This window comes from Phyllostomus hastatus, unplaced genomic scaffold (genome assembly GCF_019186645.2).
Source record: "Phyllostomus hastatus isolate PE091 unplaced genomic scaffold, TTU_PhHast_1.1 phas_contig_80, whole genome shotgun sequence".
NCBI classification, from domain to species: domain Eukaryota; kingdom Metazoa; phylum Chordata; class Mammalia; order Chiroptera; family Phyllostomidae; genus Phyllostomus; species Phyllostomus hastatus.
Genome location: NW_025333960.1, coordinates 47,147,837 through 47,170,280, shown reverse-complemented (window position 1 = coordinate 47,170,280; position 22,444 = coordinate 47,147,837). Strand labels below are relative to the sequence as shown.

At 52.4% G+C, this 22,444-nt stretch overlaps 1 protein-coding gene across 3 annotated transcripts in view; it reads left to right on the top strand.

The window, feature by feature from the left end:
* CCBE1 (collagen and calcium binding EGF domains 1) overlaps positions 1-21,820 on the top strand; it is a 177,917-nt gene extending 156,097 nt beyond the window's left edge. For 2 of the 3 annotated variants that reach the window (XM_045850311.1, XM_045850310.1), the window contains 7 exons: positions 2,283-2,435; positions 11,309-11,412; positions 12,221-12,341; positions 15,280-15,419; positions 15,520-15,555; positions 16,225-16,260; positions 17,694-21,820. In XM_045850311.1, the coding sequence (XP_045706267.1) occupies positions 2,283-2,435; positions 11,309-11,412; positions 12,221-12,341; positions 15,280-15,419; positions 15,520-15,555; positions 16,225-16,260; positions 17,694-17,927 (824 nt within the window). In that variant the 3' untranslated portion in view covers positions 17,928-21,820. The remainder of the gene's footprint in view (positions 1-2,282; positions 2,436-11,308; positions 11,413-12,220; positions 12,342-15,279; positions 15,420-15,519; positions 15,556-16,224; positions 16,261-17,693) is intronic. The other variant, XM_045850313.1, reaches the window with a different exon arrangement.
* Positions 21,821-22,444: the final 624 nt, after the last annotated feature.

Below are 22,444 nucleotides of genomic sequence, written 5' to 3'. Positions count from 1 at the left end.
GCAGGCCCTCCTGTGCAACGAGGTGTAGGAGCAGGACAAGGGGCCATTATCAAATGTGAACTAGGAGACTGTAACACAGAACGTAAATGGGCAGAGATGTAAAAACAGAAACAGAGTGAGCGGTCTGTCAGATGAGGACTAGGAGGAGAGGCTGGGACAGAGCACTGTCCGGGTGGCAGACAGGTTGGGCGTGAGTTGGGGGGCTGAAGCCGCCCCCTAGACCGCAGCTCGGCAGAATCAGCACCACCCACGGTGTGTTCCCTGCCCCCGCCCCCCTGCGCTCTCTGAGTTTCCGAGGCAGGTTTATTGTCCCCTGGAGCCATGTGTTTCCAAGTGTGGTCAGTCACAGCTAACCTGTCTTGGAAACACCTGGGATTCTGTCTAAAAAAAAAAAAAAAAAAATCCTGGCTTCCCCTCCAGTCTCTGGTGGAGAAACGCAGAAATCTGCATTTATGCCTTTGGGGCAGGGGTGTCAGACTCATGTTCCCCGGGGGCCACATCAGCCTCTCGGTTGCTTTCAAAGGACCGAATGTAATTTTAACTCTTTAACAGTTAAGGAGTAGTTATATTCATACAGTCCTAAAATTATTTTGGCCCTTTGAAGGCAACTGCAGAGCTGATGTGGCCCCCAGTGAAAATGAGTTTGACACCCTTGCTCTGGGGACTCACCAGCACAGTCAAGGTTGAGGACCAGCTTGAGGTGGACCGAGGAGGCTGGGACACAGGCCCGAGTGGAAAACAAAGGAGCTGTGATGGGCAGGGGCTCGGGAAAGCACCATTTAAAAAAAGTTCCAGGCCCTGGCTGGTGTAGCTCAGTGGACTGAGCGCGGGCTGCGAACCAAAGTGTCGCAGGTTCGATTCCCAGTCAAGGCACATGCCTGGGTTGCGGGCCATGACCCCCAGCAACCACACACTGATGTTTCTCTCTCTCTTTTTCTCCCTCCTTTCCCTCTCTAAAAATAAATAAAATAGAATCTTTAAAAAATAATAAAAATAAATTAAAAAAATAAAAAAAGTTCCAGCAATGAGGTCTCCTGGCCTCTCCCCAAGGGAAGACGCCCCATGCTGACAAGGAAGGGGCTGAGACCACCATGTTAACTAATGGACTGGGGGCCACGGCCTCTCCTGCTGAGAGCACAGTACTCCACCCTGCACCCCCCAGGTCCCAGGACAAGGGCTCCGTGCTGTGACGCCCTGTCCTTTTCAACTGGGGATCAGCAAAACCGGCTTTCTGCTAAGGTCTCCATCCGTTTCTATCTCCCCTGCCAACCTCGTCCTCCCTCCTCTGGACAGGGAGGCAGGTTGACGCCCAGGTGTAGGGCAGGGACACGTGGACAGAGGTGGTCAGCCTGAGGAACGGCAGGGGAGGCTCCAGCTGTGACATCTTTGTCTACAGGTGCCATAGCATGTACCGCCAGGGGGGACCTCCAAGCCACCACGCTCCCCTGGACACACGCAGGGCCTGCCACAGGCGGGCCCCGGGAGTCGCTGCCGGCGCCCGGGAGCGAGGGCCGGGCGCTCTCGGCCACCACACGTGCACGGGCCGGGGCTGTGTGTGGTGTCTTCAGCCAGTGAACAGGAGCAGACTGGGGCTCCCTCCCCTCTTCCTGGTGGGAGACAGTTTCGTTTGTACCCCGCTCAGTGGGGGGCACGTCTGTGATGTGCCCGGCTCACGGGGAGCCTTACCGGTCACTTGTTTGATGGCCTCACGGCTCATTTCCACAGCTCACGAGGAGTCTGTTAGGGTCACTGTGGAGACTGAAATTTTGTGGGAAAAACTCCCTCCATGAGACCCATTATGACTATTTTCTTTTAACCAAAGTGGCTTTTCCCAGCTACCAACACGTCTCTTCACTGGGAAGGAGCCCTTCCTAAGTGACCTTGGGTCACCACATGCTCTTTGGAACATAAAGCCCTCGGCACACGGGGGCCCGTGCAGAAAACCCTCTCTATGATGCTCGCTTTTCTAAGTGTGTCGCCAAAGGGTATCTCCTCTTCTCTTCCAAGGAGCCCTATGGGGGAGAACTTGGAAGGCTAGCAATGCCCGGGCACCGGCCACCTGACTTGGAACCCCCTCGCTGACCTGTTACCATGGTGACACTGCCTTGAAGTGCTCCTGTCACTCCCGTTTCTAACATCTTGCTTTTTCCCAGGCTTCTCTGGGAGAGGTGTGGCAAAGCGTGCTTGGCAGACGCCCACAGAAGGGCCACGCCCCCTGTCGCCTGTGGTGTTGGGAGTGAGTTCTTGGAAACTGAGTGTTGTCTGCATTTGGTTCACACCAGATATCGACGAGTGTGCCACCAGCAACGAGACACTGTGCGCACACATCTGTGTCAACACCCTGGGCAGCTACCGCTGCGAATGCCGGGAGGGCTACATCCAGGAGGACGACGGGAGGACATGCATCAAGGGAGACAAATACCCCAATGACACCGGTGGGTAGGGCAAGTAAAATTACCCCCCTAATTGGGTGGGTGGGTGGATGGGTGGGTAGATGGACAGATGGCTGAGTGGATGGATGGGTGGATGGATGGATAGATAAGCCCTAGGAAGGGGCATTTATAGGAGCAGTAGGTGGAACCTGGGTAAGAGGAGGGAAGGTCAGAAGGTCAAGCCTCTGCCGGAGACACCTGGTGAGAGCCATCCCTGTTGGCAGCAAGGGTTGCAAGCTGGTGAGCACTGGAGGAAGCCCCTCACCAGGCAGAGGCGGAGTGGCCAGGGGTAAATCAGTAGAGCTGAGTCACACGCTTAGACCAAACTAGGATGAGCAAAGAAGAGGCCAGAAACACTGCTCCCTCAGAGAAAGTGTGCCGAGTATGAATACGAAGCGTTTCCATGTAAGGTAACGGTCTGCATCAGCCCAGTCCGAGGACCAGTGCCCGCCGGGGAACTTTTGTGATGTGGGTCGTGACGGATCAAAACCGAAGTCGAGAAGAATGTTTAGACATTTTTATTCCAATTTGACAGAGAAATTTTGTCTAAATCCAAAGATTTCTGCTGGTTTTTTATGCCTTATTTTTCCAGTAATTTATTTTCATTGTATTTTGCAAACACAGTCACAATGAAGTGGAAAATGTTTTAAAGCTGGCCTTTCTTCACAGCGTTTGAGAGGCTGATTTGTGTTAGGTTGACCAGATTGAACTGAGCTGTCTGACCGATCAGTCTTGGGGGGTACGATCAGCTCGAGTATCGGGTTACTTATTTGAGAGGAAGTGGACAGCGCAGGGGACAGGGAGACCTCGTGTTCCTGTGTCTCCAATGCTTACAAAGCCCAAGCAGTTGTCATCTTTTAGAGCTCAGGGCCCAGGTCTCCTCTGTCGCCCTTGGGAGGGGACAGTATCAGGGATCCCGTCAGTGGGGGACTCCCTGGGCCTGGGCCATCTGTGGATGGGGAGGGGGCAAAGCCCAGGTGCCAAGAAATGCAGGGAGAGGAAAGGCCGGAACTGGGCATGTAGGAGCCAGCTAGTGATTTGGGGGTGGAGGTGCAGCCCGCGATTCAGAAAGGGGCAGCAGGCAGTTGCCATCAGCTCAGGGCCGCAAACAGCTGGGGACCAGCTGCCTCACATGGGAAAAACTGCGAAGCAAAACGACGAGGAACAAGTGGGTCGCGTCATGAGGAAGTCACCACCACGTATTAGATGTAGAGGCAAAATACCTGTTTGGAGCCAGCTCAGAACTGAGTAGTTTAGGATAATGTGAATGAATCAGAGGGCCCTGTGAAAACTATTTAAAGCCCGAAGCAGGTGGGGCCCACGTGCCCCAAGGTGCTTAAAACAGGGGTCAGGTGAGAAAAGAAATGTTTGCAGGTTGGTCCATGGTGCGGGGGGGGGGCAGGATGTGTAACTTAACTCTTAGATTATGTCCTATATGGAAGTGAAGAATCTCATTTAAAAAATGCGGTGTACCCTTTTAGCCACTGAGAGACATATTATTGTGTGGGGCAACTTAAGAATTAGCAACAAGAGGCCTGGCCAGCTGGCTCGGCTCGTTGCTACATCGTCCTGTACGGATGCAAAGTTGTGGGTTCAGTCCCCGGTCAGAGCGCATACAAGAGGCAACCAACCAATGTTTCTCTCTTACATGGATGTCTCTCTCTCTCTCTCTCCCCTCTTCCTCTCTCTCCCCTTCCTCTCTCTCTAACATTGATAAACATATCACCGTCTTTGGGTGAGGATTAAAAAAAAGAATTAGCAACAAGGGCGCAGCAGCATTCTCATTTTTCACTTTGGAATGGGATTTCCAGCTGTGCTCTGAGCCAGGAAGCCTGTGGGCTGTCAGCCAGTGCACCCGGCACCTCCACTGTCCCTTTGCCTCCCTTTTGTGTCCAGGTGAAATTCCTCCATCTTCATGGGCGAGAGGGCAGTGGTGAGCAGCCCAGTCTAGAGCATGACCATCAGATACAGGGACCCCTCCTTACTGCTGAGTGTCAGGGAGGCACTGGGCGGTAGGGATCGCCAAATGAAGAGACCTCGTCCTGCCCCTGGGGCATTTTCCCCCTGGTGCCCACGGACTGGTCTCGACTAGCTGACACCATGTGCAGAGACCAGGGTAGGGCTTTATGGGTGGAATTTACTGGTTCTTTGGTCCCGCGTGGCCTCCTCCCCTTATGACAATACTTGGGTTCTGCGACCTCCTCCCTCCTCAGTCCCATCCATGGCCTGGCTGTGTGGTTCCCTGGCGATGACCCTGAGCAGTGACAAGGCTGCCTCGGTGGCACTCGCCGCCTGCCTCGTGCTGGGGCAGTGTGGACCCAGGGAGGGGCCCGGCCACCGGGCAGCGGCACAGGGAGACCTCTCTGCGTCTGTGACAGCAGCAGCCCGGGGTGCTCAGTCCGCCCTGAGACCAGACTCCAGTGTCCTTCCCTGAGAAATGAATTGTACTTCATAAACATTTCTCACACACACAAAGTGCTTCCATACAAGAGATCGAGAGTTGTGTTGAAGAGGTGGCCAGTTTGATGACCAGTTTGACTTCCATAGCTGAGAATTCAGTAAAAAAAAAACCCTAAGTGGACATAATTATAAGGGATATATATTTGCAAGTTTTTCTGTACCTTCTCCAGTGTTACTCTCATTTAAAGGCATATTTTATCTCAACCACTTATGACAGCATTTCTCCACATTGTGTTCTACAGAACTGCGGGGTCCTGGGTGTTGCTAAGCCTTTCTTCCTGTAGAAGTTTCTGTGTTCAGATGTTTGGGCAAGAAGGCATTACTGCGCCCACGTCTTAAGGATTCCTGATGTGAGTGCATTAAAAGTCTGAGAGAGATTGCCATTTCTGAAAGAAAGAAATGTTCATTTTTATTAAATCTAAATTTCCCAAAATTAGTTTCTTAAGAAACCTATAAAGATCTCCGAGAGGAAAGTGTCCTAAAAATTAGAGTTTGGAAATTCTAAGTTATTAGCCTCAAAATTCTGCGCTCTGGGGCTAAACTCGGTAGGTCATCTGGTCAACCTTCAGGGAAGGATGTTTTCAGACACAGCCTCAAGGTCCAGTGGGAAGCCACTTGCTGCAGACAGCAGAGCATCTGATGAACAAAACGGGGCGAAACTCCTCCATCCTGCCATTGCGAGAGGCAGGATGATCCTTTTTACAGGGACTGGGAGGGAGCTGTCCTTCTGTGTAATCAGAAAGAACTTCCCGGTGGCCCTACTGCTGAGCTCACTGTAACAGAGTTATTGCACAGATTCGCCTCAGCTGCCAGTTCTCACCCCCACCCGCCTGCCTCCTCTAAATATAACAGCCCCAAATAATTTTCTCAAATACCACTGTTTGCTGTACCACACTCCCCCACCACCAGCAGCAGCGTTATAAAAGAACTCAGTATTTCATGTTTAGTAACGGGTCTCAGTGGATTTCACCACATGCACCCCCAGAGGACGAGCATTCGGTTTTAGTGTTGTACTAAGGAAAACATTCCAGCACCGGTTACCAAGGAAACCGGGGAGTTACAGACTGAGGGGAGTGATTCATACACAAAACTAAGACAAAGGACAGGCACATTGTTTGCCCTGAGTGTCAAGTCATAACTCGAGTGATGGGCCACTGAAGAGGCGAGAGGCTGGCTTCGACGGCTTTGGCCACAAAAACAATACAGTGCCCCGGGTGCGTTTCTTTGATCATGGCGATGCCCCAGAAAGTTCCTTGACTTCGAGGCAGGGCTTTTCCAACCTCTGACCCATGGGCCACATGAAACTCAAGATGGCTATGAATATGGCCCAACACAAAATTGTAACTTAAAACATTACGAGATTTTTGTGTGTGTTCTTTAGTGTTCGTGTATCTAATGGGTGGCCAAGACAACTCTTCTTCTTCTAGTGTGGCCCAGAGGTGCCAAAAGGGGGGACCCCCCTGGAGGAGAGCTGGTAGCTGCTTTAGCACTAACCAGCCGAGTGTCATCAGGAGGGTCTCTGGGCCTCAGTTTCCTCCTCTGTAAACTAAAGGGGAAAGGGCGGGGGGGAGGTGGCGCTGAAGACCTTTCTTCCCTTGCAAATATTTTTTTGCAATTTGGTGCAATATAGCTTTAAGTAAAAGTAATATAAGCCCTGCCAGCCCCGTGAGTCCCTGTGCAGTCACTGCTTTGTCCTGCATCTGAGTGCCAAGACTCCAAGACGTGCCCAGCTGTACCACCAAAACAGAGAACCTACTGTATCTAAAAGACGAATAATCTACATTCAGCTGTTCCGCTCAGCCATAAGAAAAGCCAGGGGCCAGACGAGCCATGCATCTGGAATATCACAGGCAGCTAAGCAGTTTCATGTGTTTGGGACTAATTAATAAGCCAAATGTTTCATCACAGTCGATTTTTGGGGGATGAGGAGGTAATGATTATTATTAAGTAAAAACCTCCTTTTCCTCCTTTTTTTTTTTAAAGTTTGCATTGTGCAGTGCCTGTAATGTTATAGTCAGAGGGATTTAAAAGCAAGCACAGCCTCAGCTGTTTGTTCAGCAGGCGGGCGTGGGGGGAGGGGAGCAGCAGGGGCCAGGGAGGAATGGCCTCTGGTTGCTGAGAGGTCACCCTGCGCACAGGCACGGCGACCCCTTCGGCTCGCTCGGCCACTTTGATTCTCGCTTTGAGAATATGAATCACGCCAGCTCAGTCGCTCCAGGGAGTCTGTGCAGCCCCCGATGAGGAGACACATGAAGGGCGTGTTGGCTCCACAGTAATTAGCCTACAGATCTCTATTTTTCAACTTCTGTTTACTTTCTGATAACGTGACCGCGACCCCCCAGGGTCACTTATCACAGTTCAAAGTGTCAGGGGCGGCCAGGTGTTTCATATAACTTTCAAGCTCCATGGTGGTTCTCCACCTGGGAGCTTTAAAACGTGCTGATGCCGTCCCCCTGCGGTGGCTCCCAGATGGGCGGCTGCAGCACGGGGGATCGGATTCCTCAAAGCCCCCCACCTGGCTGTAAGGTGCCATCGGGGTTGAGAACTCCGGCCAGGGCACAAATCGGCACCATCAGCTTTTAAAAGCAAGCACGCCTTGTTCGCTTCTGACACTGCTCGTGTGAAATATGTCGGGAACATTCTTTAGTTTTTCTAAGTTTATTAATACTAGTACGGTATGTAAGGAATTCTATTTCTAATGCTTAGGCTATATGCATATCCCAACATCTGTAAAAATTAGAGCTATCTGCCCCCATGTGGCTAATTGGTAATATTGCACCTTTACAATCAGAAAGGGTTGGAGCAAGATGTTAAGAGATACCTCCCTTAACATGGCCATGGCCATGGTCATGGTCAGAGACACTCAATGGCTGCATGGAGAGGACTGAAAACGAAGTCTAAGAGGTCTAGCCAGATTTCTAGATGAATGATTAATGTAGCATAGCCAGGGTTATTTTAGCTCCACGTCAGACAGTACTGTAGGCAAACAGCATCATCGAGGAGCCTGGATTCAGGACGGATTGCATGCGCCCATCTCCACACACGGCGATGTATCGTCACACCCTCTGAGAGCTCCTTCCAGAGGACACGCCTCTGTCGTTTTGTAGATAGCTTAGTTTCCCAACAGATACCAACAATAGCAATCACATTAAGGTTTATGGAGCACCTGTCACGTACGAGGCACCATTCTGGGAACTCGCAGGTGTCCTTGACGCCTCACAGCAACGCCAGACGGTGAATGCCACCTCCCTCTTTACATCTGAGAGGACGGCTGCTCACAGAAGCCGCGACCTCCACCCGGAAAGGGCCCGAGCGACAACGTCAGGGTTCAGTCCGGACGGTCGGACTCCGCCAGAGCCGGCACTCCTCGCCACTCTGTTCCTGCCTGTGGGAGCCTCAGAAGTCTGGGGACGAAGTTCACCTTGACCTCTGCTCTGATCATCTCACAAAGGGGCAGAAAACAGGCCAGGCATGCTCAGGTCAAAGGCCGCTCAGCAGAACTGCCCCCCTGGAGCAGCCAATGTGCTTCTGCGGCACTCGGGGGGCTTTGCTGGAAGGGTGCACAGGCCCTCTCCTGGGATTTGGGATTTGGGAGAACAGGCACCCGTGCCGTTGTGGTGCTGGTGCCGCTGCTGGTCTGGTGAGCACACCGGGCACTGCCAGGGGCCAGCCTGGCAGATGGCTCCCGGGTGTTCAGAACAGAACTCCCAGCAGCAGGCTCCCTGGGCCCCCACAGTGCCCAGTTCAGAGGCTGTAAGCGCCCAGCCTCAGCCCCCAGCACCCAGGGAGACCGAAGTTATTTTCCTTCTCTGTAAAGAAGATTGAACTAAAGATACTTTAGTTCTAACACCCCATGAGGTAAACAAAATAGTCTAGAAGCTGATGAAGAGGTTTACTACTATGAAAATATCAAATCGCCTTAACTACACCAACACTTGGAAAGTTCAACCAAGTACATAAAAACAGAGGTGAAAGCATGGGGTTTGAACCCTTGTTCATGATGGCCTTGCTCCGCCAGTTCGGTAAAAGGAAGGCCATTCACAAAGCATTTTAAACAGATGTCCTCGTTTATTTTGCATTTGCAGCGCCTCACACGGGGCCTGGCAAGTGGCAAATGCTCCAGAGATAGACTAGGGAGGAGAGGTGGGTGGAGGAATGCGTGGGTGAACAGAGAGACCCGCAAAAAGGGTGAGAGAGACAGAAGTGGGTGGGAAGACGGGACGGATGGGACAGGGAGGTTGCGGGAGGGGACTGTGCCGTGGGCTAGTAGGTGGGGTGCTGTGGATGGATGCTGGGCTGGGAGAGGTTCAGGTTACCCAGCTGCCCTTCAGTAGTAACAGACCTGGCACTGGGGCCGTTGTTTATGCCAGGAGCCGCCATTCAAAACCGAGAGCACAAACAAGGTTGGTTAAGGTGTCAGTCATTTACCTCTGAGTACGTTCGTGCACGGAAATTTCCTTGTGTCTCAGGCGCTGGAGACTGAGCCTAAATAACTCTAGTTTGCCTCAGGTGAGTTCAAGCTCTACAGGCAAATAGGGCTGTGAATCGGTACCTTAAACAGTGGGGAGGAGCCCAGAGGAAACGGCGTGATCCGTGGGAAAGGCATCGGACTCAGGCGATCTCCGTGGTAAACCCACATCCGTTGTTCCCTTGCTAGGGACTTCCAGAAAGGGTGGCTTAAAGGACAGAAGTGCACTGTCACCGTTTTGGAGGTTATGAGTCTGGAGTAGCGTGTGGGCAGGGCTGGCCCCTGAGGTGTGTGAAGGAGCGTCAGTTCCGTGCCCCTCTCTCCCCTGAATCCTGGAGGTTCGCTGGAACCTCCGGTGCCCCTGGGCTTCCGGGGCATCGCCCTGACCTCTGCCTTCGTCTCCACATGGTGCTCTCCCTGGGCGTGTGTGTCCAAATGCTCCCCTTTGTGTAAAAACACCAGTCCTGTTCGACCACATGCCCCTGTACTCCGGCACGGCTTCATCTTAAGTAGTGGCAGCTGCAATGACCCTATTTTCAAATAAGGTCACTGTCTGAGGCACCAGGGTTTCAACCTATGAATTGGGAGGGGCGGGGACAACTCGACGTCGAACACCCTATTTCACAGACATATTTTGAGCACCCACTATGTGAGCTACCGAGAAGCGACCCCAGTTCTTAGGTGGCCCCCACTCCGGCACCAGCGTCCCCTCTGCAGGGAGGCCTGGAACACCTGCCATTTGAGGGGGACACGTGGGGAGTGCCCCCTGACCTCAGCAGACAGCAGCGTCTCCCTACACAGGGAGGCGGGCTTCACGGAAGGCTTGAGCTGGGCCTCGCCGGGGGGGTAGAATTCCACGACTGGAGGCCATAGGGGGCGTCCCGGAAGACAGAGCCGTGGGGACAAAAGCACATGGGCCAAGAGGCACGAGAGATGACCGGGGAGTGGGGGGGGAGACGTTTCTCTGCTGTCCCCGGGCTCCCTTCCAGATCGCGGTGTTACCTGTCACACGAAGAGCACGCCTGGCCCGACCCCTAAAGCCACTGTCGCACCGTCCTGTCCACCCCAACAAAACGCCATGCCCCCTGTGACCCCACTCTGGGCCCACTCCACCGCCACCTTCCCCACAGCCCTGGTGGTCTTCACCTTCTCGTCAGTAGCGAGGTGACCCTCCGGTGCCTTGTCGCCCAGCACTCAGGTGTCTGCGGCCCTTTCAGTGTTGTAGGGTGAGAGCTGCATGAATTCTGGGCCACGTCACCCTGTAACGCACCCATTTTTCCCTTAGCAAAATATGACTTCATGAAAAGCCCTTGGAGCTCCCGGTTCTCCATAACGTGGCATTGGGACCCTTCCCGCTGGGTGGGGCTGCAGTGCCTTCTGGGTGGGGCCTGTTCCCCTGGCGCCCAGTGGGCGTGTCCAGAGCACCGGCAGGTTCTCCACCCCAGCTTCACATCTCCACTAAGGCCCGTGCCCAGTCCCGGTCTGTGACCCCGCCTGGCCTGGCCTCTGCCTTTGATCAGCTGGGCGATCCCAGACAATAAGGACCAGCTCCGTGAGCCCCGCTGCCTGAGTGCGGGGGGAATTTATGGCGTGTGAACAGTGGCCTTCGGAGGGGAGTACAGCCATGTCACGCTGCTGCAGCTTGCCTCCAGGAAAGGTCCCGATTAAAGGGCCAGGGTTCATGTTTTCCCACATCAAAGAGAAAGAGGCTGGGCTGCCTAAATGGGAACAGCTGAGCCCAAACCATTGCAGCGTCCCTCCCCCTCTCTCCCTGACCTGGGGCGTGCTGCCGGTGCCCTGAGAACCATAGAATCCCCCCCACACACACCCCTGCGAGGTCCTCTGTCAGCCAGTCCGCCCCAGGGCTGCCTCCCGCGATGCTGTCTCTGCGGAGCTGGAAGTCCTCCGGCCTCCCAGGCGACCGACCAGCGCCCGTCCCCCCTCTCAGGGCACGACGAGAAGTCTGAGAACGCGGTGAGAGCCAGCACCTGCTGCGCTTCGTGCAAGGAGTTCCACCAGATGAAGCAGACGGTGCTGCAGCTGAAGCAAAAGGTGCGTGCCCGGCGGGTTAGCAACCATCCCAAAGTAGGAGGGCGTGGCAGAGACGAGGTGGGGAAATGTTGAGAAGTAACAAAACCCACGACCTCTTGGAGCGCTCACCGAGGTCAGTGTCAGCTAGGCTTAGACTGGAGCGGTTCGCCCACCAGCCTCGGAGCTGACGGAACGCAGTGACGGCAGTGGGTGGAGTGGGTGCGAATTAAAACGGACCCCTGGGTGAGGGGCATTTTTAAAGGTGCCTGTTGGAACGCGGTGAGCCCCGGCCTGAAGGTGTGCCGAGCTGACTTTCAGGTTGCACAGGATTTGGATTCTGATGGTCTTCCTGCAGGGTTCTGAGTAGTGATCACAGGGGAACGGGGCACCTTACATCTGTCTCTCAGAGAAATACCAGGTCTTCTTGAATTGTGGAGGAAGGCGTGGGGGAGTCAGGAGTCTCTGAGGCCCTGGACCCGTGAGGCTGTCCTTCCCTGAGGGTTTTCCCTCTAGCTAAAGGGCCCCAAGCTCCCTAGGAGTGCATGCGCACGAGGGTTGAGGGCACTGAGGGGCTCTTTGGGAGACAGTGTTGCTGCTTTGACGTTCCAGGCTGGGGAGCCAGCCTCCCAGGCTAAACTAGGTCCCCTGGGGCCCCGACCCGTGTGGCTCAGCTGGTTGGCTCGGACAAAGGGACATTATCGTGAAAAGGTTTCACAGCCACTGTGAATAACACATGTGAAGAATGTCCCAGCAGAGGGGCCTTCGCTCCCTGACAGGTTCCTTCTCTCTCTCTCTCTCTCTCTCTCTCTCTCTCTCTCTCTCTCTGTAGATTGCCCTGCTCCCCAACAGCGCCGCGGACCTGGACAAGTACATGACTGGGAACAAGGTGCTGGCCTCCAACGCCTACCTGCCGGGACCTCCCGGCCTGCCAGGGGGCCAGGGCCCTCCAGGTGAGTGTGGGCAGGGCATCGAGGGGGACAGTCACCAGCCAGGGCCTCCCAAGAGCTCATGTTTAGTGGGGGCTGGGCGCAGCTGTGTGGCTGCCATGGGCGGGGGCAGGAGCAGGAACCCAGGGGGCACCCACACCTGTGTGAAGAGAGGGCCTTGGGAAATGGGGTCCCCAAGCCTGAGAAACCCTCATGGCCAGCAGTCATTTGGGGGACAAAGGTCAGTGGTCCCACCATTGGATAAGATTCTTAGAGATCATTTTAAGTTACAGAGAAACAACGTGGAAACTACGTTTTAACATTAATACATACAAAAGCAGACTTGGTTCGTGAGCTCCTGTGGGCCCTAACAGTGCAGGACCGGCTGGGTTCCCCTACTCCCCGGTCGTTTCCTCCTCCCCGCTATTTGTGAACACATTTGCATCAATGTTGGTTTCCACATATATTTTTTCTTTGTAAGTCGACCCTACTGAGATACCATTATATCCAATAAAACTATCCATTTATATTACAACTTCTGACACATGTACACACCCTGTATCAAGCCCTCGCTAACCCCGCCCTGTATCGGCATCTGCATCAAGACAGAGACCGTTTCCGTCACCCAGAAACACGCCCTTGTGCCCGTTTGCAGTCTGTCCCCACCCCCACCGCAGGCCACCGCTGACTTGCTTTCCGTCACTGCAGTTTCGTCCTAGAACTGCATAGCAATGAACCTCATAGTGTGTATTGTTTGTCTGGCTTTGCTCATCCACCATACTGTGTTGGAGATTCACCCTTACTATTTTGAAGAAAATGTCAAATGTCCTATCATTTCATCAGAATACATGCAATGAGAACTTTAAAAATTAGTAGCCAAATGTTCTATGTTCTATCTTACAAATATGAAATGCATTTTATATGTTTATGATTTACTCCATGGATAGATCAATAGGTTTTTTCACACCCATAAAGGAAATGATATAAACGCTAGCAAGTGATTCTAAAACACGGAGGGCTTTATCCCTGTTTGCCGTTGCTCAGCAGTGCACTAGGTGTTGTGAGAGACCTCCCGACATGCTCAGTGGGCAGACAAGGCACAGAGCAAAAGCAAATAGCATCCAACAGGATCTGCAGGCCTGGCCTCAGTGCACAGTGCTCCCTGCTGTGGAGCTTAAAGCAGGGGGACCGCTGCAGCCTGCCCCGATCGGGGTCCCGGGACTTGAGCTGGATGTGAAATGAAGACTGGTAGGACCTGTCCAAACAGGGAGGGCACGGGCAGATTTTGGGTTGGAAGGCCAGCAAGAACAAAGGCTCAAAATTCTTCCCAAGCTATTTATGGGTTTTCTTCTCTACTCATATCTTAGTCTCCCGGTGGCCATCAAACACAGGTGGCCTGGGTCTCAGTCTATACAGAGAACAAGAACTGGTCCAGGACTTTGGTGTAGACCCCTGTTCATTCCCTTGGCCTGCAGTGCTCTGAGTCAGAGTGGGGTTTTCTCCAGCAGGTGCCTCACAAAGGAAGCTTCTCACTGCTGAGTAGACTTGGGTCTCCTCCTACAAATCGATCCCTAGCACAGCGGGCTCCACGCTGCTCCAAGAGGATGCGCCTACTCTGCTAACCTGCAGGGAGTTCATCTCCAGGCCAGTCCACGTGTCCTCCCAGAGGGACGAGCTAGGAACAGGGGAGCCATTCACTGGCTGTCTTTCTGCTTAGTAAATGACCTGCTGACTTTCTTCCCAGTCTGCCATCTGGTTTCTCCCATGGTATGAGCTGTCCAGGGTCCTTGACGGAGCAGAAAGTGATGAAGGACTCTGCCCCGGCTCTGTCTTCCAATCCTGTTTCTTTCTCACTCCTCACTTCTAGCATCAGCCCTTCATTGAGAGGTGTTAGGGCAGCTAGAGAAACAATAAGGTTTCTCTTCCCCTTAACTAAAAGTCCAGGCCCTCGGCCTGTGATCGTTTGGGGCACCAACACCAGAGACTACATTAAGTTGGAATCATCCTTGGGCTTTGGAGGCGAGGGGGTGGCTGCTGCTCCCTGGCCCCCACTCGTATGTATCAGGTGGTATGTATGCCACTTGCACATCAAAGCCCCACACTTGAAAGGCATCGAGCATACAGTGATCTCTGAAGTCGCTGGTTGCACCGTTGGTAAATGATGGTAAAGCGTGGTCTCTGGCCTGTCCTCGTGCTGTCAGAGGCAAAGTGTTTCATTATGGGAGGTGTCTGGTCCCCCTCCCAGTAAGTTCTGCAGGATGCACCTGGACCCAGCAGCGTTGCAGGTAGAGGTGTGAAACAGGTCTGGATGGAATATCGACCGCCTCTGGCCTTGGCTTGATTATTCAAGGAAAGCCTAACAGTGTTTGTAGTGCCTTTATGTGCGAGGTGCTCTGCAGAGTGACGCGTGCAGGTATCTAAAATCTCACTGAACACTCGCAGCCACTCTGGAAGGTAGATTTATATCAGCCCAGCTTCTCAGAGGAGAAGCGAAGGGTGCAAGAGGGCGAGCGGCTTGTCCAGGATTCAGACCGAGGTCTCAGATGCCGACACCTGTGCCGTCGGCCACGATCCAGGTGTGGTAGCCGCCGCCCTGCCGTGACCGGGGGGGGGGGAATACAGAGGAACTGACAGTTATAGGAGACGTGGAAGAGGCAAACTGTTTAGGAGCTGGTTGCGGATTGGGTAAGGGGGTGTGGAAACAGGGAAATCTATAGGAGATGGGCAAGATTCCGGCTTGAGTAGACGAGTGACTGGTGGTTCATGAAAAGAGAGGATGATGCGGAAGTCAATGTAGACCATAGTGAGTTTGAAATGCCAACGGGGCATCCCACTAGAGGTGTCAGAAGGCCAAGGGCAGAGTGCACAGAGAATCGTCTTCCCGAGCTTGCGGGTTCTGGAGAGTCTGTGCCCTGCTCTTCCTGGCAGGATGAGACGCTAACGAGCTGTTCTCTGATTGCAGGCTCGCCGGGACCGAAGGGCAGCCCCGGCTTCCCCGGTGTGCCGGGCCCTCCTGGGCAGCCGGGCCCACGGGGCTCCATGGGGCCCATGGGACCATCTCCTGACCTGTCCCACGTTAAGCAAGGCCGGAGGGGCCCTGTGGTCAGTATTTTCTCAGAGACCCTCTCAACTGTTGTTGAGGAAATCGTGTTCTTGTTCCCTGCTTTTTCCTCCTGCTAAACTACATCCCTGTGTCCCGTAGGGCCCGCCGGGCGCCCCAGGAAGAGACGGCTCTAAGGTCAGTCTAACGAGTGGTTCCTCCGCCTCTGGGAAGCTCTAGCACTGCGTGCTGTCCTCATTTTGCATGGAGAAACTGAGGCACAGATAGACTTTTTCCCCCAGGAAAATCTAAAAAGCAATTTCTTCAACATGTGAAACACCCATAAAAACAAAACAGCCACCAAAACCACGCCTGAGAGAGGTTCGTCCTGTAAATCTGGAACAAAGCCCTGTGTGGCCATGGTCATGGATGTCTTTCTCTCCGGCCAGTGTCCTTCCGTAGGGCTGTTTTGCGTGTGACACGTTTAAGTCCAGAACAGACACATTCCATTCTGTGTCAGCTCGTCACGCTGAGAGCGTCCTACTACCCGCCTTGTAAAGTCTGTGCGAGTTACTTTAGAGAGCTCCTAAAGTATTCCGCACACTGCCTGGAAATACAAGCATTCCTCTGGCCACATCTGGTTTGAAAATATATGACCTCAGGGTTAAATCTGGATGAGAGACATTTGACCCAAGCAGTTCTGTTCCAATAAGTGGTCCCAGGAGTCCAGCATAAGCTTCCGTTTGCTCCGATGGAGCACACTTGTTGTTTCGGGCGGGGGCATGGTCGTGGTGGGCGTGTAAATAGAGACTGTGGGGGTGGCATTTACGTGGTCCAGAAAGCTAACATTGACCTTTCTGCTTTTAGGGGGAGAGAGGAGCCCCTGGACCCAGAGGATCTCCTGTAAGTAGTGCCGTCTGTCTCGCCTCCCCATGAGAATGTTTTCGGGACTGCAGCCCTGACTGGGTCTCGTTAGCAGAAGCCGGCTTCTCGCAGCCAATGCGCAGCCCACCCGAACAGTGCGAGGGTTTTAGAAGGAAAGTCATAGGGGCCTTCAGCAGCTGCTTGGGATTTATCTTGACAATTTGTTTTCTATTGTTCTTTCTTTTATCATGGCTAACCCTTATTGGAAATAGCTTAAGATTCAAAACCTCAGTATGCCAAGAGTCTGTTTCCAGGTATGTCCTAAAACATCTGAAGAGACTAGGAAGGAAAAAAAAACTCTTATGGGCTAAGTCCTACCTCTGAAGGCTTAAGAACTTAGCCACTGCTACAGCCCCAGCAGGGCAGGGGCCATCCCCTCCAGAAAGTACGGAGACGGGCAGGGCGGCCGGGGCCGCTGAGAAGTTAGCTGGAGATGTGTGTGGTGCCTGGGAGATCAACAGTGCCAGTCCGTAGTATCCAAAAAGCACAGAAATGTCAAGCAACTCCATTGCTTTGGAAGAGGTCACTGTCGTTTCCTAAGAAGGACAGAGAGGTCACTTCAGTGTTAGAGGTAGGGGGTCTGGGTTCCCATCTCAGCTCTTCCACCTGCCAGCTCTCTGACCTTGGCCATGTCACACAGCCGCCTGGGCCCCTGCGCCCTCGTCTGTGTGGGGGGCCAAGTGGGATCTGACCTGCCGTGAGTCAGTGAGCACCCACGGAGGTCAGAATACCGTGCGTCACTAAGGACCTGCAGGCGGGAGCTGCTCTCTCCAGCTCCATGGCACAGGCCCCTCAGCTCCATTGAGGCTGCAGTCACAGTCAAGCAGCCTTACCAGTACTCTGACTTAGTTTTAAAAGATCATGTCTTTGAGCATGTGCTATGGTCTCAGCCCTTTGCCTGCATTAGCTCATTTAAATACTCACTTGGAAGCCTATGAAACGTAATGAAGTTGAGACTATTATCGCCTTTTAAGGGATGCGGAGAGGAAAATCCAAAGAAATTGAGTAACTTGCCCAGGACCAGCTAGTAAGTGGCAGAGCTGAGATTCAACCCCAACAGAACCCCAACCCCTTAACCCCTACTCTAAGTGGCCGTAGTATCTTCAGATTTCTTTGGAAAGTGGCCTGGGAATGTTCTTCTGTTCTGTCATTCTGCTGCATGGGGTGCAACCTAGAATCGGGAGGGAAGAGGTGACTCTGTCATACAGAAGATGAGGGTGTCAGAAGGCAAGGGGAGGAGTCCCTGGGGCTACTATAATAGCCCCGTGTTTTCTCCATTCGGGACATGGCATTATAGACTAAGTAGCTGCCAGCCCACAGCAGGCATGGCCAGTGATGGCGCCTCGGCAGCCCCCACTCTGCAGGGGGCTGAGTCCGCGGTGTTCTGGCTGTGACCCCTCTCGTGTGCACAGGGCCCCCCCGGTTCTTTCGACTTCCTGCTGCTGATCCTGGCGGACATCCGCAACGACATCACAGAGCTACAGGAGAAGGTGTTCAGGCCGCAGACCCGCCCCTCAGCGGAGGACTTCCCTCTCGTACAGGAATTCTCCAGCTATCCGGAAACCATGGATTTCAGCTCTGGAGACGACTCCGCGGAAAGAACCGAGGCGAGAGACCTGGGGACCCCCAGAGACTCCTATCCTTAGCACGTGTCATGCTGTTCCAACATCTGCGTGCAGAAGGAAGAGAAGAGTTTTCACACCTGCAGTCAAATCATCTAAAGAAAAGACAAAAAAAAAAAAAAAACACTAAACCCCACCACTGGAGACCTGGACAAGATACATCATTTTCTTTACTCTTTCCTGCCTTTTCCCTACTTCTTGTTTTCCAAATACTGCTTTCAGAGGCTCCCTGCTAGGCGAGCTGGCCATGAGGGAGTAAACGAATGATTCACGTGCCTCCGCCCAAGAGCAGGTGAGCTGGTCGGCATCGGAACTTCTCCCCTGTTTATTTATTTCTTTTAAGAACTTTTGGCTTTCTGACTTAAGATTCTCACAGTATCTTCAATTTGACAGAAGCAGAGGGAAACGTGGCAAGGTGAGCTCAAAGAAATGTGAGGTTATTTGTAAAGAAGAATTAGATACGTGTCCCAAAGAGGCTTTTGCTCCTTGGTATCAAAGTAAGGCCTTTTCAATGAAAAGGGAGGAACAACAATGTGTATGTCCTTTGGCAGATGATTCTTTTCCATGGTTGATCTAGTAGATTTTAAATATTCAGCCTCTTGTCCAACCTCCTTTCCCAGTTTCGATTAAGCTAGGAGAGAGTCCTGCAGGAGCAGAGACTGGGAAGGGTGGAGAAGATACGTACTGTCACAGAGGCTGCCACACTCTAAACTCAAAACCGACCAGTAAGGGGTCAGGTGACACTTGTCTATCTGTATCCTGTTCAGAAAAGGAAGTTGCTCCAGGTGTAGGACTGAGTCCTCTTTTCAAAAGAGAAAACGGAATCAAGTGCCCTGATTCACCTTAGGACAGTGGGCTCCTGGCTCGCCAGGACGTGTTAAAGCCGTTTGATCGAATGAGTGGGCCTACTCAGTCAGTCACAGATTCTTTGTTGGACGAGGGTGGCCGACCCTTAGAGAGGCGCAGAAACCCCTAGGCTCGGACCGGGTGCCCAGAGGTGTCCTTAGGCCGTGATCCAGGTTGGAGCAGAGCACACTGGAGCTCAGAGCCCGAAGGGCCAGCTTGGGTTGTTGGCCGAGGGGAAGGGGAACCTCCGGAAGGGACCCCCCACTAATAGGCAGAGGCAAGTAAGTTTGCTCTCGTGGGGAATTAGAAGTCCTCGTCTGGGGCCAGCCAGGCTTGCCAACAGAGAGAATTATACACTATTGAAAGTTCGCCGAGATGTGGAGGGGAAAAAAAAAACAAGTTTCCCCTGTTTGGCAGAAATTTCCTTCCCACTGGTCCCATTTTTCTTTAATTGTCCATAATGTAACTCAAGACCCAGTTCTTGCAGGCCTTCTCTGTGGCTTCCCTCTCCCAGCAAACACGAGAAGCAGTCGGGAAAGGGGCATGTTGCCGAACCTCCCATTCGGTCTGTGTGTGCTCATGCGCTTCTGCGTCCCCAGGGAAGCGTATTCTGGAAAAGGCTTCCTCTGCGTCCCCAGGGTCAGGAGCAAGAGGCTGTGCTCAGAAGATGAGCAGAGGTATCCCCTCCTTTGTAGTATTCTTGGGGAACCTCTTGGCTTTGATGGGCAGCTTGCAGGTTTCTTCAAGGACACGCTCGCATGTGACACATGGAATGGCTTTGCACCCACCTGTGCAGGAGACCTTCACCCTTACACCGGACCCCACCAATTACCCCGCAACAACTCACGTTTGCTTATATTGGTGTTTCCATTTCCCATCCTACGATTCCCCCCTATATTTCTGGGAGATTTGTGTTTAGGTTTCTTTTCCCATCATTTCACATTCCTCCTGGGACACTTGTTTCAAGAGATCTGCTGTTGGTGTTTGCCTGCCTCTTTTCAATCTTCCTGCAGAGAGCCGGCAGATCTCAAGGGACAACCGCCTTCCTTCCGTTCACGATAGAAACACAGGGCGCAGGTCAGTTGGCCTGGCGGCCGAGTCTTTCACCAACACGCCCCTCCTCCTTCCTCAGGCAAATCCCCAGTGCCTGTCCTCCAAAACGTCACTGCTGAAAGCCATCGCATTCTCAATGTTCCTCTTTTCACCTCGTCCCTTCCCTCCCCAGCCTCGCCAGCCACGGTTTCCAATGCACAGAGTAGCTGTGGCTTCCCGTCTGGAATGTAGTTAGTGTCTGCCTGCTTGCGGAACACAGTATTTGAAGGGTGTGGGTGGGCAAATGCTCAAGGAAATGATGCACAGGCTCTGTGAGACGTGATTGGGCCTGTCTTTGATTTTTTTTTTATGAGGAATTATATTACCTTTTCTTTTCCTTAACAGTAAACTGTGTTTAGAAATATAATCTTCTCTATCATTAAGTGCTCATGAAACGCAAGCCAACTGCACATTGGACATGCAGACGCTAGGATAAATACATTAAAAGAATGAACCGATGGTGGTAATATCTGGGATTCCTGATACTATTCTAGATAATGTTCACCAGCAAAACACACAATAACCTCTATTTCATCATCTCAATCTGCTGGGTTGGGTCAATGTATAAAATAATTATTCAGGCTCAGATTTTCAGAAGTTGGACAAGGCCTACAGGACTAAAAATTATGTATTCTGCATGCCCAAATTGTATTTTTCACAGATAAGACATTATAAGGCACTGTTGTTTCTAATGTATCTTTTAGTTATGGGTAGGAAATCAAAGCTTCACTGTCTAAACAGGCCCATCTGCTCAAACCTGAATGGAAAAGCCATTTGGGGGGTCAAATTTGCTGGACTCTTGCTGAGCCCCTCCATGGATCGTGGGGGTGGGGGGGGAAGGTCTTTGTAGACATCTTCAACCCTGCAGCGGAAACGTCAGCTGCGGGTTTTTGCACCCTGATAACTGGGACTCGTGAATAGGACTTAGTAGTTTGCTTCCATTTCGGGAAAGCAATGGGAATAAAAATCTGATTGAAAATAGTGGAGGGAAGGCACACATTTTATTTTGAGAATATCCTCCGCCCTTCCCAATTCCAGAAGAAACTATGTACCCCCAAAGGATATGGGGGTACAGAGGGAATGTTGTCTTCTCTCTCCTGTGTTTTCTCCAACACCTGCCACAAAGTGGACAGACCCACGGAAGTCATGTCTACTGTATACACTCAGGTGTGCACACAGTGGAATGGGTCAATAGCAAATGCACATCAGCTTGGGGGAGGTGTACCCCACCAAATCCTAGGTGAAGGGCATCTCAGGTCTGGCCATGCTCCATGGTTCTGGCTTTGTGAGCCTGTTTCTAGACATGCAAGGGGAGGTATTCTCCATGCCAGACACCTCCCCGGGGTGACAGCAAATCCCTCATCATACTCTGGGTGTCACGCCCCATCCCGGCCCCACCCCTGCCACTCCAGCCCATCCCAGAGAGAGACAGCAGCCTCGTTGTGCAAACTGAACATCTGTCAGATAACCTTCCTGACAAAGACATCTATTTGCAAAGAGCCCGGGCCAAACAGCTAGCAGAATAGAGCCATCTGACGTTATTAATGAATTCAGAGAAATAGATGAGTTTTTCCTGGCACTGTCAGCATGTGTGTTTCACAGCAAATCAAAACCATGATTTACTATTTGGAAAAAAAAAAGCCATGACCATAATTGTTAAAGCATACAATCTTGGGATCGCATGCTCCTCCAGCAAAGAGGAGTGCTTCAGGGAAACCACGGGAAAAAGACCCCTTTGCACCTGCCCCAGGGAGCTCAGTGTTCTTGGTTATGTCCCCAGCGCAAGAGCCCTGGTGGGTGTCGTGCATGTCATGACTCCTACTCCCAGTGACTAGCCATATTCTTCTCTAGCCATTTTGTTCATTATTTATAACAGATCCATATAACAGTGGAGCTAGTATTCAAATAATGATGAATGTGATACTATGAAGTCCTTTTGACGAGATTGTACATGCTTAATAACAAAATTATTTTTCTTATGTGGTGGTACTGTGTTTTGTCCCGATACCCAGTCCCATGGAACTCATTCTCTTTTTCCAAGGTGAATCCAAGGAGACGGAGGGAGACAGTTCTCCCTGGAGCCAGCACTGCATTCTGGGCCGGCCACGTCCTGGGCTGGGAGTGTGGTCCCAACGTCCGAGTGCGAGCCAAGGGCTGAAGGCCTAGGTTCCACTGAGTTCTGAGTCTCAGAAGCCCACACCCCGCAGCTGAGGGTGAGGGCGTCCTCTGGGACCCCTGGGGGGAGGCATTGTTCAAACCAGGAAGAATCAGGGGATCATTAGGGGTCCCAAGGAGCTCACAGATGGAAGGCTGTTGGGGCTTCCACCTCTTCCTACTTCCACTGCATCTCGGGCAACTCAGTTTTAGTGGGGTTGGGATTAGAATTGCTCATAAGGCTTCCTTTGAAGGGGGAAACATTGACTGCCTAAAAAAAGGCTAAAATAAATAGAATTGGATGTAGGAGCCCTATGCGTTGGTAGCTGAAGTCCCCTATGTGAGGGTAAGAGGAAGGGAACTTTCCTCAGTTGGGTCATGTGGGAGGAAGTTATATATTTAAAGGGGAGGTTCCTCCTAAGGGACTTTCTGCTCCCTAGCAGGTGCCT